Here is a 14,666-nt window from a genome sequence, read left to right on the forward strand (position 1 = left end):
TTGTGTGTCTTCCTCTTCTCTGTTGAGTCATTTCTCCGTTCACCTGCCGAAGGACCATCTCTAGTTGTTCGTGATTATGAATGAAACACTTTTTTTTTTTTAAGATTTTATTTATTTATTTGACAGAGAGAGATCACAAGTAGGCAGAGAGGCAGGCAGAGAGAGAGAGAGGAGGAAACAGGCTCCCTGCTGAGCAGAGAGCCCGATGTGGGACTCGATCCCAGGACCCTGAGATCATGACCTGAGCCGAAGGCAGCGGCTTAACCCACTGAGCCACCCAGGCACCCTGAATGAAACACTTTTTACCCTCCTGTCCAAACCAGGGAGCTGTTGAGAGTGCAGGGAGACATGATGAGGGTTGGACAAGAGGTGCAGCCTGGGCGTGTGCTGGGCGACAGGAGGATTCTCCTTTGGTGTCCTGCGTGATGTGGGGTCACAGCTAACGTTCATTACCACGTGCTCAGTGTTTACTGATGGCTCGATGGTGCCGACGAGTGAGATGACCGGGCTGTTTACATAGGAAAATTCCTTCAGATGTTGGGTGCTTTGGATATTTATTCATGTTTTTATTAGAATTTTCAGACTTTTTAAAGTGGTCTGAAATCCTTTTACAAAATGACCACTGTCAGCTTTTTAAAAAGTAAAGTGGCATTGATATGCATTATAAATGAGAAATGCATTTGCCTCACCTCAAATTAGTTTAACCTATTTGGTCTGGATTTTTTTGTTTGTTTTCATTTTGTGTGCTGAGAACACATTAGGATCCATACTTTCAGCGAATCCCGAGTACACACAACAGGATTATTTACTGCAGCCCCCGCCCTGTGCTCCACATCCCCAGAACGTATTCTCTTGTAAATGCAAGTTTGAACTCTTTGAATATCTGCCCATTTCCCCTACCTCCAAGCCCATGGGAAACACTGTTCTACTCTGTTTCTGTGAGTTTGACATTTATTTATTTGACAGACAGAGATCACAAGTAGGCAGAGAGGCAGGCAGAGAGAGAGGGGGAAGCAGGCTCCCCTCTGAGCAGAGAGCCTGATGTGGGGCTCGATCCCAGGACCCTGAGATCATGACCCAAGCTAAAGGCAGAGGCTTTAACCCACTGAGCCACCCAGGCGCCCCGAGTTTGACTTTTTTAAAAAATATTTTATTTATGTGAGAGAAAGAGAGAGAGCACAAGCAGGCAGGGGTGGGGGAGGGAGGGCAGAGAGAGAAGCAGATTCCCCACTGAGCAGGAAGCCCTAGGTGGGACTCAGTCCCAGGACCCCAAGGTCATGACCCGAGCCAAAGGCAGACACTAAACCAGTGGAGCCATCCAGGTGCCCCGACTTTTTTTTTAATTTTAGGTTCCACATAGAAATGAAATTGTGCAGTGTTTTTCTTTCTCTTATTATATTTATTGCACTTAGCACAATGTCCTCCAGGTTCATCCGTGTTGTCCCAAATGGCAGGATTCCCTTTTTCTAATGGCCGAGTAGTGTTCCATTGAATACGTATTTTCGTGCCCATTCATCCGTCAACAGACACTTAGACTGTTTCCGGGTCTCGGCCACGGTGAACGGCGCTGCAGTGAACTTGGGAGGGCAGAGATCTCGAGGTCCGGACGTTGTTTGCTTCGCTCAACGCCCAGAGGCGGGATTGCTGGGTTAAGCGGTAGTCCTGTTTCCAGTGTTCAGAGGGACCGCGGTGCGCGCGTCTCTGTGGCTGTGCTAATTTACATTCATTCCCACCAGCAGCGCACAGGGCTTCCTTTTCTCCACTTCCCATCCGTCCGCAGCTCTTCTGGTAACTGCCAGCCGAGCACGTGTGAGCGGTCGTCTCACTTGTGGTTCTGATTTGCATTTCCCTGACGATGAGTGACGTGGAGCATCTTTTCAGATACTCGTTGGTCGTACACTAACTTCTTGGAACTGCTTTTGCTATGTTTCATACTTTCTGGTGCGTTGTGTTTCCATTGTCATTTGTTTCAAGAGATTTTCATTGCCCTTTTGATTTCTTCTTTGCCCCGCTGGTTGTCCAGGAGTGTGTTGTTAACTTGTGAATTTTCCAGGTTTCCTCTGGTTGTTGATCTCTACTGCCAACCATTATGGTTGCAAGACACTTAATAGAACTTCAGTCTTGACTTGGGAAGATCTAGCATATGATGTAAACGTGTTTTGTGACCTGATTTATGATTTTTCCTGGAGAATGTTCTGTGTGTGCGCTTGAAAATCTGCGTTCTGCTGCTATTAGATGGAACGTCTGGGACATGTCCGTGTGTCCATTTGGTCTATGGTATTGTTCAAGTCCAGTTTTTCTTGATCTTCTGTCTGAGTGATGTGTCCACTACTGAAAGTGGGGATCTGACGTCTTCTACCGTGATCGCAGGGCTCTTTGTCCCCTCAGATCTGTTAGTATTTGTGTCATCAATTTAGGGGAGCCCCTCTGTGCTTACAGTTGTTACATCCTCCTGACGAATTGACCTCTTTCTTATTACATAATGACCTTTGTCTCCTGTTACAGTTTTTGTATTTTATTTTTATTTTATTTAATTATTTATTTTGAGGCAGGGAGGAGCAGAGGGAGAGGGAGACAGTCTCCATCAGACACCCCGCTGGGTGTGGAGCCTGACATGGGGCTTGACCCCACGACCCCAAGATCATGACCTGAGCCGAAACCATGAGTCAGACACTCAACCCCCTGTGCCGCCCAGGTGCCCCTCCGTTCACGTTTGTATGTTATTAGTTTCCATTCATCAGTTCAGCTCACACCGCTCCTTTCGGCATTTCTGTGATGCCAGTCTGGTGGCTGGCAGGGCGCCCTTTCTTGTTGGTGTTCCCGCACTTGGGGTATGTCATCCCACTGTCCCCTGGCCTGCTGGCTTTCTGCCGAAAAGTCTGCTGGGGGCCCTACAGGGATTCCATTGTACGTGAAGAGTTTTTGTTCTCGCAGCTTTCAAAAATTTTCTTTTCCTTATGCTCTGCTTTTTATTCCCGTGACTTACGCATTTTGAAACTGGAGACCTGCATCTCCCTTTCACCCGCTTCGCTCACCCCCTCTTATGCCTTCTGTCGGGTTATCGTCATTTGTTCTCTGTGGTTTTAATTCTTTTTTTCTGTTTGTTTTTTGTGGGGTTTTTTGGTTTGTTTTAGTTTTAGTTCTGAATCTGCCTCTTGTTTGTTTATTCTTTTTGCTTTTAGATTCCATTGGAGTCATGTGGGATTTATCTTTCTCTCTTTTTGTCTTTGATTTTTGACAGTTTTATTAAAATGTATCTTAGTGAAGATCTCTTTGGGTTGAATCTCTTTGGGGACTTTGAGCGTTATGTACCTGAATTTCCACATCTTCAGATTTGAGAAGTATATAGTCATTATTTCTTTAAATAAGCTTTTTGCCCTTTTCTCCTCTCTTCTCTTGATGGAGTTGATTCTCCCGTATTGTATTATCGCTTTTCCCATAATACATACATTTTTTTCATATGGTGTCCCATAATTCACATAGGTTTTCTTCCCCTTTTCATTCTTTTTTCTTTTTTCTCCTACCAGGGTAATTTTAAATGACCTGTCTTCGAGTTCACAAATTCTTTCTTCTGCTGGGTTAAGTCTGCCACTGACGTCCGCTGTTGGATTTCTCAGCTCCAGAGTTTCTGTCTGATTCAGTTTTATGATTCTGTCTCCATGTTGAACTGCTAGTTTTGCTGGTGTACTGTTTTCCTGATTTTGTCAAGTTGGATGTGTTCTTGTAGGTTGCTGAACTTTCTTAAAATAATTACTTTGAGGGGTGCCTGGGTGGCTCAGTGGATTAAGCCACTGCCTTCGGCTCAGGTCTTGATCTCGGTGAGCGGGGAGCCTGCTTCCCCTTCTCTCTCTGCTTGACTCTCTGCCTACTTGTGATCTCTCTCTCTGTCAAATAAATAAATAAAATCTTAAAAAAAAATTACTTTGAAATCTGTTGGGCAATTCCTTGGGGTCAGTTATTGGAGAATTATTGCGTCCCTTCTGTGGCATCTCATTTCCTCGATTTTTCATGCTCCTTGGGGTCTTGCATTGCTGTCTTTGCATTTGAAGAAGCGTCACCCCCTTCTGTCTCTACTGACTGGCTTGGGGTGACAGATGCCTTCAGCAGCAGACATGCTAGGGATTCTGAAGCTTTCACAGACCTTTCCTTTTTTTTTTTTTTTTAAATTAAATTAGCATATAATATATTATTGGTTTCAGGGATACAGGTTCATGATTCATCAGTCCTACACACTTCACAGCACCCACCGTAGCACATACCCTCTACTGTCCATCACGCAGCCTCTGATGAGTACTGCTGTGCTTCTGGCATCTCCCAGCCCCTAAGCCATGCAGATCACCTCAGTGTTCCGGGTAGGGTGGGAAAGAAGCGGCCTCCTGTGCAGTGGCCCCCACCGCTGGGAAATCAGGGACCCACTTACTACCCTCCCACCTCCCACTGTGGGAGATACTGTGGGCCAAGGGGATCTCCAGTGGTGCTGAGCAGTTTCAGTGGGGGGCGGGGGGCAGGTGGTGACCCAGGCAAAGCGAAACTGTTCCTCTTACCCTCTTCAGTGGGTCTGATCTTGGATTATTTGCTCCAGCGGTGTGCTGGGACCTGTCTGCTGCTCTCCTGCACACCCATGAAGGCATTCTTGCCTGTGGACGATGGCCAAAATTGGTGTTCTCTGGGGGGGTGATGGTAAAAAATTTCTCTTCCATTGTCTTGCTGACGTCACTCCTGTTTGGGCCATTGTTCATTGTAGATCTACTGCTCGCCGTAAGCCAGACTACGAGCCAGTTGGAAATACAGATGAGGCTCAGAAGAAGTTCGGGAATGTCAAAGCCATATCATCAGATATGTACTTCGGAAGACAAGCCCAAGCTGATGTAAGTGTCCGGAGAGTTTGCGTGTGGGCCCCGCAGAGCAGGAAGCGAGCAGAGACATGAGGGTCGGGGCAAGAGGTGATAGGTGCAGAACGAGGTGGACTCGGGCTGCGAGAGGCCGCTGCCCCTGGGAGCTGGCATTAGGACTGGAACCCAGGTCTTTCTGACCACTCCCCCGGGCAGCCCCAGCTGGATGCACAGCTGGCAGGTAGGGACCAGGTCTCATGTTTCTCTAATTCCTTTCTCAGTATTTTGAACAGACATCCATTTCCTATCTTTGGAATAAATTTCCAGCAATTTTCAATGCAGATGTAATTTACTTAATTTTTAAATTATTATTAATGAAGTTAAAGGAAGTAGACATGTTTTTGGAGGGTAGATATACTTACCTTCAGGTTGTTGCATCTTAAGGAGTCTCGCCAAGCAGAGGGATCTTATGGCAACAAGGGGGGCCTGAGGCTTTGTTCTAACGTAGGCGCACCTGCTTCGAGCTCTGGGCGGGGCACGTCACCGACTGACGTGTCCTCCTGGCTCTCCGCTTTCCCCTCGTACTCAGCAGTGCTCATATGTCGGCTCCGAGCTGATGGTTTTTGCATAATTGCTCACAGTATTTGGAACCTGACGTTTCCTATTCCTTGTCTTCTCCAGTATGAGACCAGGGCTCGGCTGGAGAGGCTTTCGGCGAGTTCCTCCATAAGCTCAGCCGATCTGTTCGACGAGCAGCGGAAGCAGCCGGCAGGTACGGGGTGTGGGACAGTTTGTGGGGGGCGGGGGGGAGCGGCTCACAAGCTTGGTGGCTGCTGTGTCCACGGCACCAATGCAGTTTCTTTGCACAGAACTTCATACTTTTCTTTCACTCTTTCTTTTTTTTTGAGGATTTTATTTATTTGTTTGACTGAGAGGAGAGACACAGCCAGAGAGGGACACAAGCGGGGGGCAGTGGGAGAGGGAGAAGCAGGTTTCCCACCAAGCAGGGAGCCCAATGCAGGGCTCGATCCCAGGACCCTGGGGTCGTGACCTGAGCCGAAGGCAGATGCTTAATGACTGAGCCACCCAGGTGCCCCAGACTTTGTACTTTTCCAAGATTATCAGCAACTGTTATATGATGCTTTTCCTCCTCTGTGAGTTAGAGCAGAAATTACTGTTATTCCAGGCTTTGTGTATCAGGAAACCGGGTCACAACATTTCACCAGCATCCCCTAGGTTGCCTGGCAAATCTTCCTAAAACAGTGTCTCCTAGTCCATTGGGAACGTGGTGTCTGATGTGTGGTATCGCGGCCTTGCAGGGGGACAGCTCTGGGCTCCTAGCATCACTGGTCACTCCCTGCCTAAGACCTTGAGCCTTTCATAGCACTTATAGCCTCCAATTCTCCTCTGTGAAGTAGCTGGGTAGTATGTTCCTCACAAGGTGACACTGAGGCTTCAGTCACGTGGGGGTCTGGCGCGGGGCCCGAGGGAGGCATAAGCAGATAGAAAGGGGACTGCACGAGGCTCCATCTTCCAGGGAAGGCAGAATGTGGCCTTGGGAACAGACAGCTGGAGAGGAACTTACTGTCTCCCCAACCCTCTTAGGATCCAGACCCCCTTGAGGAGAGTCTGGGAGCCGCAGAGAGGGCCCCTCAGAGCCCGGGCCCACCATGGACACCCAGAGCCCTGCCACTCTCCACTTCTGCCTCTGGGTTCTTGAGCCGTGTTGGATCCCGCCCCCAGCCTCAGCCAGGCCGCAGGGCTAGGGGACGGCTATGATCCCTCCTGTGTCACAGCTAAGGGTCAAGGAGCAGTGTCCTCTGGGGTCATTTCAGGAACTCGCTCAGCGGGGGAGCCCAAGGGGAGGGGGTCTCCCAGGTCCAGGACCACCTGCTCTCCCTCGCGCCTGGCCCTGGAGGGGCTGCCCACGGGCACAGCTGACCGGCGTGGGCAGCCACCAACAACGGCTGTTTTCTGAGTCCAGTGAGAAACGGTCTCAAGAGAGAAGGTCATAGGGCAGACCCGAGTGCCTGGGACCTTCAGAGATGGGGTGCGGGGATGTCAGAGGATCCCGCGGCCCTCGGAGCACAGTGAGTGCGCCGGGCTGCCGGCTGCTGTGGGAAGGAGCGCCCCAGCCTGGAGAGTCCACTGACCCCAGGGACGGGTGGGGGTGCTCGATGCTGCACCTCGGCCTCACACAGTGGGGTGGGGGCTCTCCGCAGGCCCCTTTCTGAGCTGTTTTCTACACTGAGTCCGGTTGGGGGCAGGGGTGGCTCCCGGACCTGTGTTCTCGCCTCAAGGCTCTCAGCGTCCTGGCCTCTTGTCCAGGCAACTTCCTTCTCGGCCTGCCCCAGCAGAGGGGTGCTGGCCCTGCGCCCCCCGGGAGGGGATGTTCTCCGCAGCCCCACGCACGGCCCCCCACCGTGGGCCTGTTCTGGGTCACCTCACAGCCCTAGTAGGAGTCAGATCAGCCCGGAGAACCCGACCTGTTGAAAATCGCCCCCCACCCAGCTGTGTGTGTTTTTGTAATTCAAGTTGTTGGAAGTTTTGTCCTGAAACATTGTTTGTTAGGAGAAAAAAAAAAAAGCAAAAAAAATATTTGGAGATCAGATGAAAACAGCCTTTCCAATTGTTGAAGGAAAATCGTGGTCGGCCTGTGTTTACTTTCCTGTCCCCTTTCAGAGAACAAAGGTCCTTTAATTGTTTGGGCCTTGTGTGGGTCCCAGACTCCGTCCCTGGGAACTCACGGTCAAGGTGAAGGTGCCCCCTGGCATGCCCACAGAGGGTGCCTCCTCCCCTCCCCGGCCCCCCGCCCTCTCCCCTCCGTCCAAGCGCACGGCTCCGACCATGGCCACCCTCACTATGGCTCTTCCATCAAGCCCATCTGAAAAGTTGCCTTCAGGAACTGGCCCAAATGCAAGGGCATCGAACAGCTCTTATTAAATATTTACTTCTTGTTTGGAGTGGGTTTCAGCAAACAGCAAAAGCTGGCTTAAGAGACTGTTCTGAGACTGTTCTGTGTTGCTTACGTTGGAAGCTTTCCCGTCTATGACATATCAGTGTCGTCGAGTAGATCCTGATAAACCTTTATAATTTCTTTGTGGTGGGGGGGACAGGTCCGGATCTGAAAGGCCTCCTGGTGGAGTAAAATGCTTCCTGGGGATGTGGTTAACCCAAGAGTCCTGATGTTGACTGAGGGTGTTTCCCTTTCAGGGTCTTGAAAGGGCCAGATGAGAAACAGCCGCGCGCACCCACAGTCCGCCTGGCCCAGTGTGGGTCCCCGTGGTCACACCCCAGAGCAGGGTCAGCTGGGGGATGTGGGACTGCCATCAACCGTGCGGACTTGCATGGCGGCCCCTGAGTGCGTAGAAGGACAGCAGAGGCCCATTTGGGAGCAGCCCTGGAGCAGAAGTGGCTCCGGGCAGAAGCCTCTCCCCTCGGGGTGGTTCTTCCACACTGGCTCGGTGCGCCCCTCAGGTTCCCGCGTGTTTGCTCCTGTCCCCTCGGGGCGCCTCAGCTACCCGCCCTTTCCTCTTCACTCAGGCCCTGAGCCCGGGCACGCGGCCTCTTCAGGGCCTGCAGCTCTTTGAGCATTGGTGGTTCTGTCTGGTCCGTGGGTGACCGTGTTTGCCCTGCGTCACAGATGTGTGGTGGCCTTGCCAGCCCAGATTCGGTGGCAGACTGGGGTGTTGGTGACGTCTATGGGGCTGCTGGGCTGGTCGCAAACGGTGCCCCCGCGGCCCTCTGTTCCTTCCCAAACTCGGCAGTCCTGTCACCGCGGACCTCCTTTCTCTCCGTTCGCCTCTGTTCCAGGGAAATGGGTACGTGATGTTCCACGGCGGCCTTACTGTTGGAGGAGCCGGGAACCGCCCTGCGCTCCTCCTGCTCCTGCCCTACACAGCTGCCCTCCCGCTTGTCCCCGCCTCCCGCTGGGTTTTCAGAGCACCCTGGTCACAGGGGGGTCCAGCCCTGCCCCTGGCTGGCGTGCAGCTCCGCCACCCAGCGCCAGCTGGTGCCTGGCTCCCGTCCGCCCTTCCCGGAGTGGCACGCACCGCCCTGTGCGCTCCCCGGAGCCAGGCCTTCCGAGGACCCTCTCCCCCTCTGCAGCCGGAGCCCACCTGGGATAGGACCTGTCTGACCTCGTCTCTGCATGCCGGGCGCAGAGAAAGCCCCTGGGGTCTACGGAGCACATGAGTGCTCTGGGGCCGTGGGGCACAGCCCCAGGCCCCCGCCATGGTGTTAGCGCCCCTTCCAGCACAGCTCGGAACAGACTTTGCGGCAGCTGTGAGGTCGCGGGGCCTGCGCGGGGCAGCAGTGACGGGCTGCCCTCCCCGCCCGAGCTGTGAGAGCCAGTGCACGCCTGCACCTGCTCTGCTGTGAGGCTTCTGGAAGCTTGTGTCAAGGGTCACCCCCAGGCCTGCATCTCGAGCAGCTGTGCCAGGCAGACCCCTGCCGACCCACGGTGGGCACGGGCAAGTGTTCGCTGGTGTCCCCGGCCTTGCGGACCCGACGTTGGGGCCTCCACACTGATAGCCTCTGCCTGGGCCTGGACCCTCCAGGGCCTCTTTCCCTCTTGCCATCTTCCCCATGGCTTGAGCCAGAATCCTGGGAGTCAATCATCCATCATTTCTCTCTTTGCCAGCAACTGCCCACCCCCCCAACAGCCAGTAGATCCAGAAGCCTCCTGGGGACACTCAGACGCATCCCTCCCTGCCACGGACTTGGGCTCCGCAGCAGAAATGCCAAGACAGGCTTTGACTGTGGCCACGCTCTCTTCCTGTTGTCAGTTGATTGTCCGCCTTCCTCTGGAGGCAGTGAGCTCTGGAAAAGAGGGTCTTTGTTGATGTCCTTAGCACGAAGCCCCCTGGGGCCATTATGGGAACGGGTAGCAGCGATAGGGCACGTGACCTAGACCCCGGGTCGGGGAGCCTCTTCCTGAGGAAGCAGCTCGGGCTGTCATTTCCTGGAGCCCCGTGTGCAGCCGAGCTCTTAGCGGGTGCTGCAGCCCTCAGCGGGGACACGGCACCCAGACGCTGCGGAGGAAGGAGGCTTCACACCCACAGCAGACCTCCAGTCGAGCCCAGGGCCGCGGGCGGAGGGTGGGAAGGCGCCTCCTTGCCGGGGACCTGGCAGCTGCTCTGGGAGTTAGCCGGCTGCTTACGTTCCCCGGGGCTTAGTGAGGTTGAAGGAAGGAACGAAGGTGCATGTTAACAGAGGCTGAATCAGATCCGAGTTTGTTTCTCTCTCACGTGTGAGTCTGGGGGACAGTTCGGGACGTGCACGACGTTCCCAGATGCCACGGAGCCAGGCGCTTTACCTCCTTACTGCTCACGACCTCCACGTTGTACTTCACCTCACGCCAGTGATGGCTGCTCGAGCCCCAGGCATCACACCTGCATCCCAGGCAGCAAGAAGGAGGAAGAGGGCGAGGAAACACCAGGCCCCAGCCCTGTAAGGCCCTTCAGTTCTGGTCACACCAGTGACCAGAACTCTGTCACCTGGACACACCTTGTTGTGGGGTTAGAACTGGGGAAGGGGGGTAGTGACGCTGGGAAGCTGGTGTCCTGTCAGGGCCCCTTGCGGGCTGCACGTGGTCGGGGAGGGGTCATAGCCCGGAGCGTCTGCCTTAGCTGCGCTCGCCTCCTCACACATTTCTCCAGTTGGAAACTGTAGGTGGACATGCTCCTGCTGTCCCCACTGCCAACCCCTGCTCCAGACCCACCCAGCCCCCCGGGGCCTCGCTGGGTGGTGGCGCGGCTGGAACCCTGGCCCTGTGTACTCAGGATCTCACGCTGGCTCCTTATTGGCTCTAAAGACCCAGCTTTAGTGGCTGAGCTGGGATTTGAACCTGAGATCCAGTGGCTGGGCTGGGCCTCCACTCTGTTACAGCAAAGGCCCCTCCCTGCAGGGTGGACACGGGAGCCGTGCTGTGGGTTAACACAGCGTCCCTTCCGGGCAGCGTCCATGCAGAAGGATACACTCGTCCCTTCTGTGTGTTCTTGGGAAGGGGACTGGCTTTTGTTGCTGAAGGGGCAGGTGGGTGCGCGTGGCGGTGCTGCGCCGCTGGGCATGGCTCCCCAGAGGCCCTGCAGGGTTGGGGCCCCCGAGCCCCTCCCGCTCCTCGCTACACCTCCGTGACAAACGTCCGCCACGAGAGCCTGCTTGTCAGCTTGGGTTCGCACCCCTTGTCGTGATAACACTGACGCTCTCCACCTGCGTCGGTGGAAACGTGCCTCTGCTTGTGTCGGGCACCCAACGTGGATGCTGAGAAACCCAGCCGCGGCGGCCTCGGGAAGGAAGGCAGGGCGTCTGGCTCTACCCAGTGAGCGGGGCTCCAGCCCAGAGTCTCAGAACAGCCTCAGGGAGACACTTAGGCTCTGGCTTACCTCCCTGGGGACCCTCCCTTCCTCCTGCCCCGTGGCATGCTTCCTCTCCCCACCCCCACACTTGGCAAGACAGGGATCTGGTGGCTGCAGCAGAGCCTTGGCCCCCACGCCGGAGCCTGGCCCTTGACCCCGGAGCAAGCGGACAGTTCCTCTCCCTTGGAGATACACAAGGCCCAGGAAGGCTCTGATCGGCCAGGCCTGGGTCCCATGACCGGAGTCCCGGCGGCTCCCTGGAGGAAGGGAAGGGGTGCTGAGCACGTGCGAAGTAGAGATGTCTGCCCGTCTGCCCTTTACCGAGTACTTACCTGTCGGATCTGGTGTTGAACACCTTTGGGGGGAGACCAGGAACCCAGAGACGCTGAGGAAGCTCTCCACAGACACACAGCTTCAACGTGCAGGGCCAGCTTTGAACCCCTGTTGGCCGCAAGGCCCAGCACTGCGCCTCCTCTCATGTGGCGTCGTAGCTGGTTCGTGGTGAGGCTGGCACCAAGTCCTGACCCCGGCACAGGCTTCCTCGCCCATAACCACAGCCGCTGCTCGTGGGCGGTGGGAGGGGAGGGGACCCCACGTTCCTGAGGTCATCGAGGGCCCCGGGCAGTGGCCGTGCTGTCTGTCGCAGCTGTGGAGTGACAGTGGGATCTGCTTTGTGTGCAGGAAACTACAGCCTCGCAAACGTGCTACCCACGGCGCCCGACATGGCCCAGTTCAAGCAGGGAGTGAGGTCCGTTGCTGGGAAGCTCTCGGTCTTTGCTAACGGAGTCATGACTTCCATTCAGGTTGGTGACGCTGGGGTGACGGGAGTGGAGTGGGGTGGTGGCTCAAAGCGTCGAAAGGGAGATTTGGACCACTCTTCAACTGCCAGCAGATTCGATCGCATAGTCTTGACTGATAGGTGTGCGACAGAGTGACGCAGGCGGTCGTGAACACCAGAAATTGTCATTTTATTCTTGTTTACATTTTCTAGTTGGTGACCCTCGGGGAACAGTTACAGGGGTTGTCGTGATCCTGACTGACTTCTTTCCTATGTTGGGACAGAGAAATAGTAAGAGGGAAATAAAAATGACCTATGATCCCCCTCATGAGGAAAACTTCTGTTAATGCTTTAGTATATTTCATGTTAGTTTCAGATTCCCATCCATATCCTTTTAAAATTCCAACAGGATTATATTGTATATATGATTTGACACTTTCTATGATGTTTTGTTACAAGCATTTCCTAGGTTTTTTTTTTTTTTAAGATTTTATTTATTTGACACAGAGAGAGTGCACGTGTGTGCCCAAGCAGGGGGGAGGGGCAGAGGGAGAAGCAGACACCCCGCTGAGCAGAGAGCCCGATGTGGGACTCAATTCCAGCACCCTGAGATCATGATCCGAGCCAAAGGCAGACGCTTAACCCACTGAGCCCCCCAGGAGTCCCCCCCACACCGATGCTATTATTAACATAAAAACCTGACCAGGGGCAGCAGCACCTAATGGATGTGGCCCTGGTGCTTCTGGAGGGGCTTCCCAGGGTGGAGGGTGGGGACGGCCCCACAGGGAACGTCCCCTCAGCCCCGAGCCGCCTGCTCTTCTCACTGCCCTTATAACCGTGGGTCAGAATCCCCAGGATCTTTCATGTCCCTGAGGTCCGCTGAGCCCACGCCAGTCCTTCCAAGCAGGTGACATCTATAGCTTGTGGAAGGTCATCCCCATGGTCTAGGTCCCCCCCCATAGCTTCATTTCCTGGCTGCAAAAGCAGACGTGCAAGGCCGAGTGGCTTCCGTGGGAGATGGCTTGGCTGAGCCAGCATTTCAGGGTTCAGGCTCCAGTGGGGGCCCCCGCCCTCCCCTGACACCTGCCTCCCAGGGGCTCACCCCCCAGATTCTCCCCCCACACCCCCACAGCGCGGAGCCACAGATGCGAGTCAGAGGCTGGGGGAAGGGTGCTCTTGTGGCTCAGGAAGCCACGGCCACGAAGCTTCCAGTTACCGCGGCAGGTGGGGGAACGGGAACCAGCCAGGCCGTGTAGTGTGCTCCCCGCGGGGACGCCCAGTGCGAATCCGCCCTCCTCTTGGCTCTCTCCCGGCAGGATCGCTATGGCTCCTAATACCCCCTCGGCTGATACCTGTTCCCCAGGAAACTCCTCCCTCTGTGACCCAGTGACCACATCGCAGACCGCAGCTGGGACCAGCAGATTGTTTTGCTACTTTGTCACATGGTATATATGCATTACTGATTTTTAGCATTTCTTTGGAGAAATTCTCATTTTTGATGTAGTAGAAGCTTTATCGTAATTTCTGTTGTGCATTTCCTCCTGCACACGCCCCGCAGTTGGGCAGAGGCGTGCAGATCCTTGCTTGATTTTTGTGGAATCTAGTTCCAGCAGCCGGAGGGCCTGGAGACCAGGGCTTCTCCCCACTCCGAGGACAGAGCCTTCCTTGTGGGGGTCAGGGGGTGTCGAGGGTCTCGGTGCTGAGTGACCTATGGGCTGAGGGCCCCACGAGCCGCCGATGCTCCAGGGACCTGGAGAAACGAAATTCACAGCACGCATTTCCTTCAGAAGGAAGCAAAGAATAAAAACAAAAGACCACAAATGTCTAATTTGACAGATTGCTTCATTTATATTTACGCATATTAAGGGGATTCCAAAATAATGTTGAAAGTCGTCTGTCCCTTTGTAAATGTTTATTTTGTATGATTTATAAATTAAAAAATAATTTTCAGTGAGTACTTTTAACAAACCTAAGCTTCTGCATTGCCAAGGGAATCAGTCTTTCCACATGGTGTTGTTTGAACCGATGGGACCTTGGAGGTGAGAATTCCCTGAGTGTTTACAAACAGAGAGCTCACAGAATTCAAAACGAAGAAGAGAGACCCACGGAAAAGATTTCAGTATATGGGAGAAGAGTAGTTGTAACTGGGTAGTTTTGTTAATATTTTTATCTTAATCTTGGTTTTCAAAAAATTACAGAATGTGTATAAATGAATAAAGACAAATAATTTGGCTGTGTTTTAGACAGCATTAGAATATATTGTTCAGCACAGTAAAATATATTTGAAATTTGATGAACCAGAAATGTGGTTTCCACTGAATATTTTGTGAATTTTTCTTAAAAGATCAAATTTGTAGACTCAATATAATAAACCCTTGCAGCAGATTGTGTCGCCTGTTTTTTTCTTTTTTACAAAAACTTTTGTAACGAATCTGGTAACTCAGGGCTCCTGGAATAACGTGGGTGCACATTTGAATCGTGACGTAACTACGGACGCACCTGTTCCTAGTGGATGTTGGTTGTCATGTTGTCGCCCAGGCGGTGGCAGGTGGGTTGTCCTTGTTGAAGGTGAGGACGCGCACTGTGGCCTCCTCCACGCCCGAGGAGCTGCTGTGACAAGGTGACACAGTCCTGGGGCACTCAACAGAGCGTCTGGAGTTTCTCACCCCGCTGGAGGTCCCACCGGAAGTCCCAAGA

The 14,666-nt window shown here is 53.6% G+C and overlaps 1 protein-coding gene across 1 annotated transcript in view; it reads left to right on the plus strand.

The window, feature by feature from the left end:
* Positions 1-14,354, plus strand: part of ARFGAP3 (ADP ribosylation factor GTPase activating protein 3) — a 47,014-nt gene extending 32,660 nt beyond the window's left edge. Inside the window, exons 13-16 of the mRNA XM_032346044.1 lie at positions 4,745-4,868; positions 5,514-5,604; positions 11,873-11,994; positions 13,286-14,354. Coding sequence (XP_032201935.1) covers positions 4,745-4,868; positions 5,514-5,604; positions 11,873-11,994; positions 13,286-13,303 — 355 coding nt within the window. The 3' untranslated portion in view covers positions 13,304-14,354. The remainder of the gene's footprint in view (positions 1-4,744; positions 4,869-5,513; positions 5,605-11,872; positions 11,995-13,285) is intronic.
* Positions 14,355-14,666: the final 312 nt, after the last annotated feature.

Source organism: Mustela erminea, chromosome 6, assembly GCF_009829155.1.
Source record: "Mustela erminea isolate mMusErm1 chromosome 6, mMusErm1.Pri, whole genome shotgun sequence".
In the NCBI taxonomy this organism is placed as follows: Eukaryota; Metazoa; Chordata; class Mammalia; order Carnivora; family Mustelidae; genus Mustela; species Mustela erminea.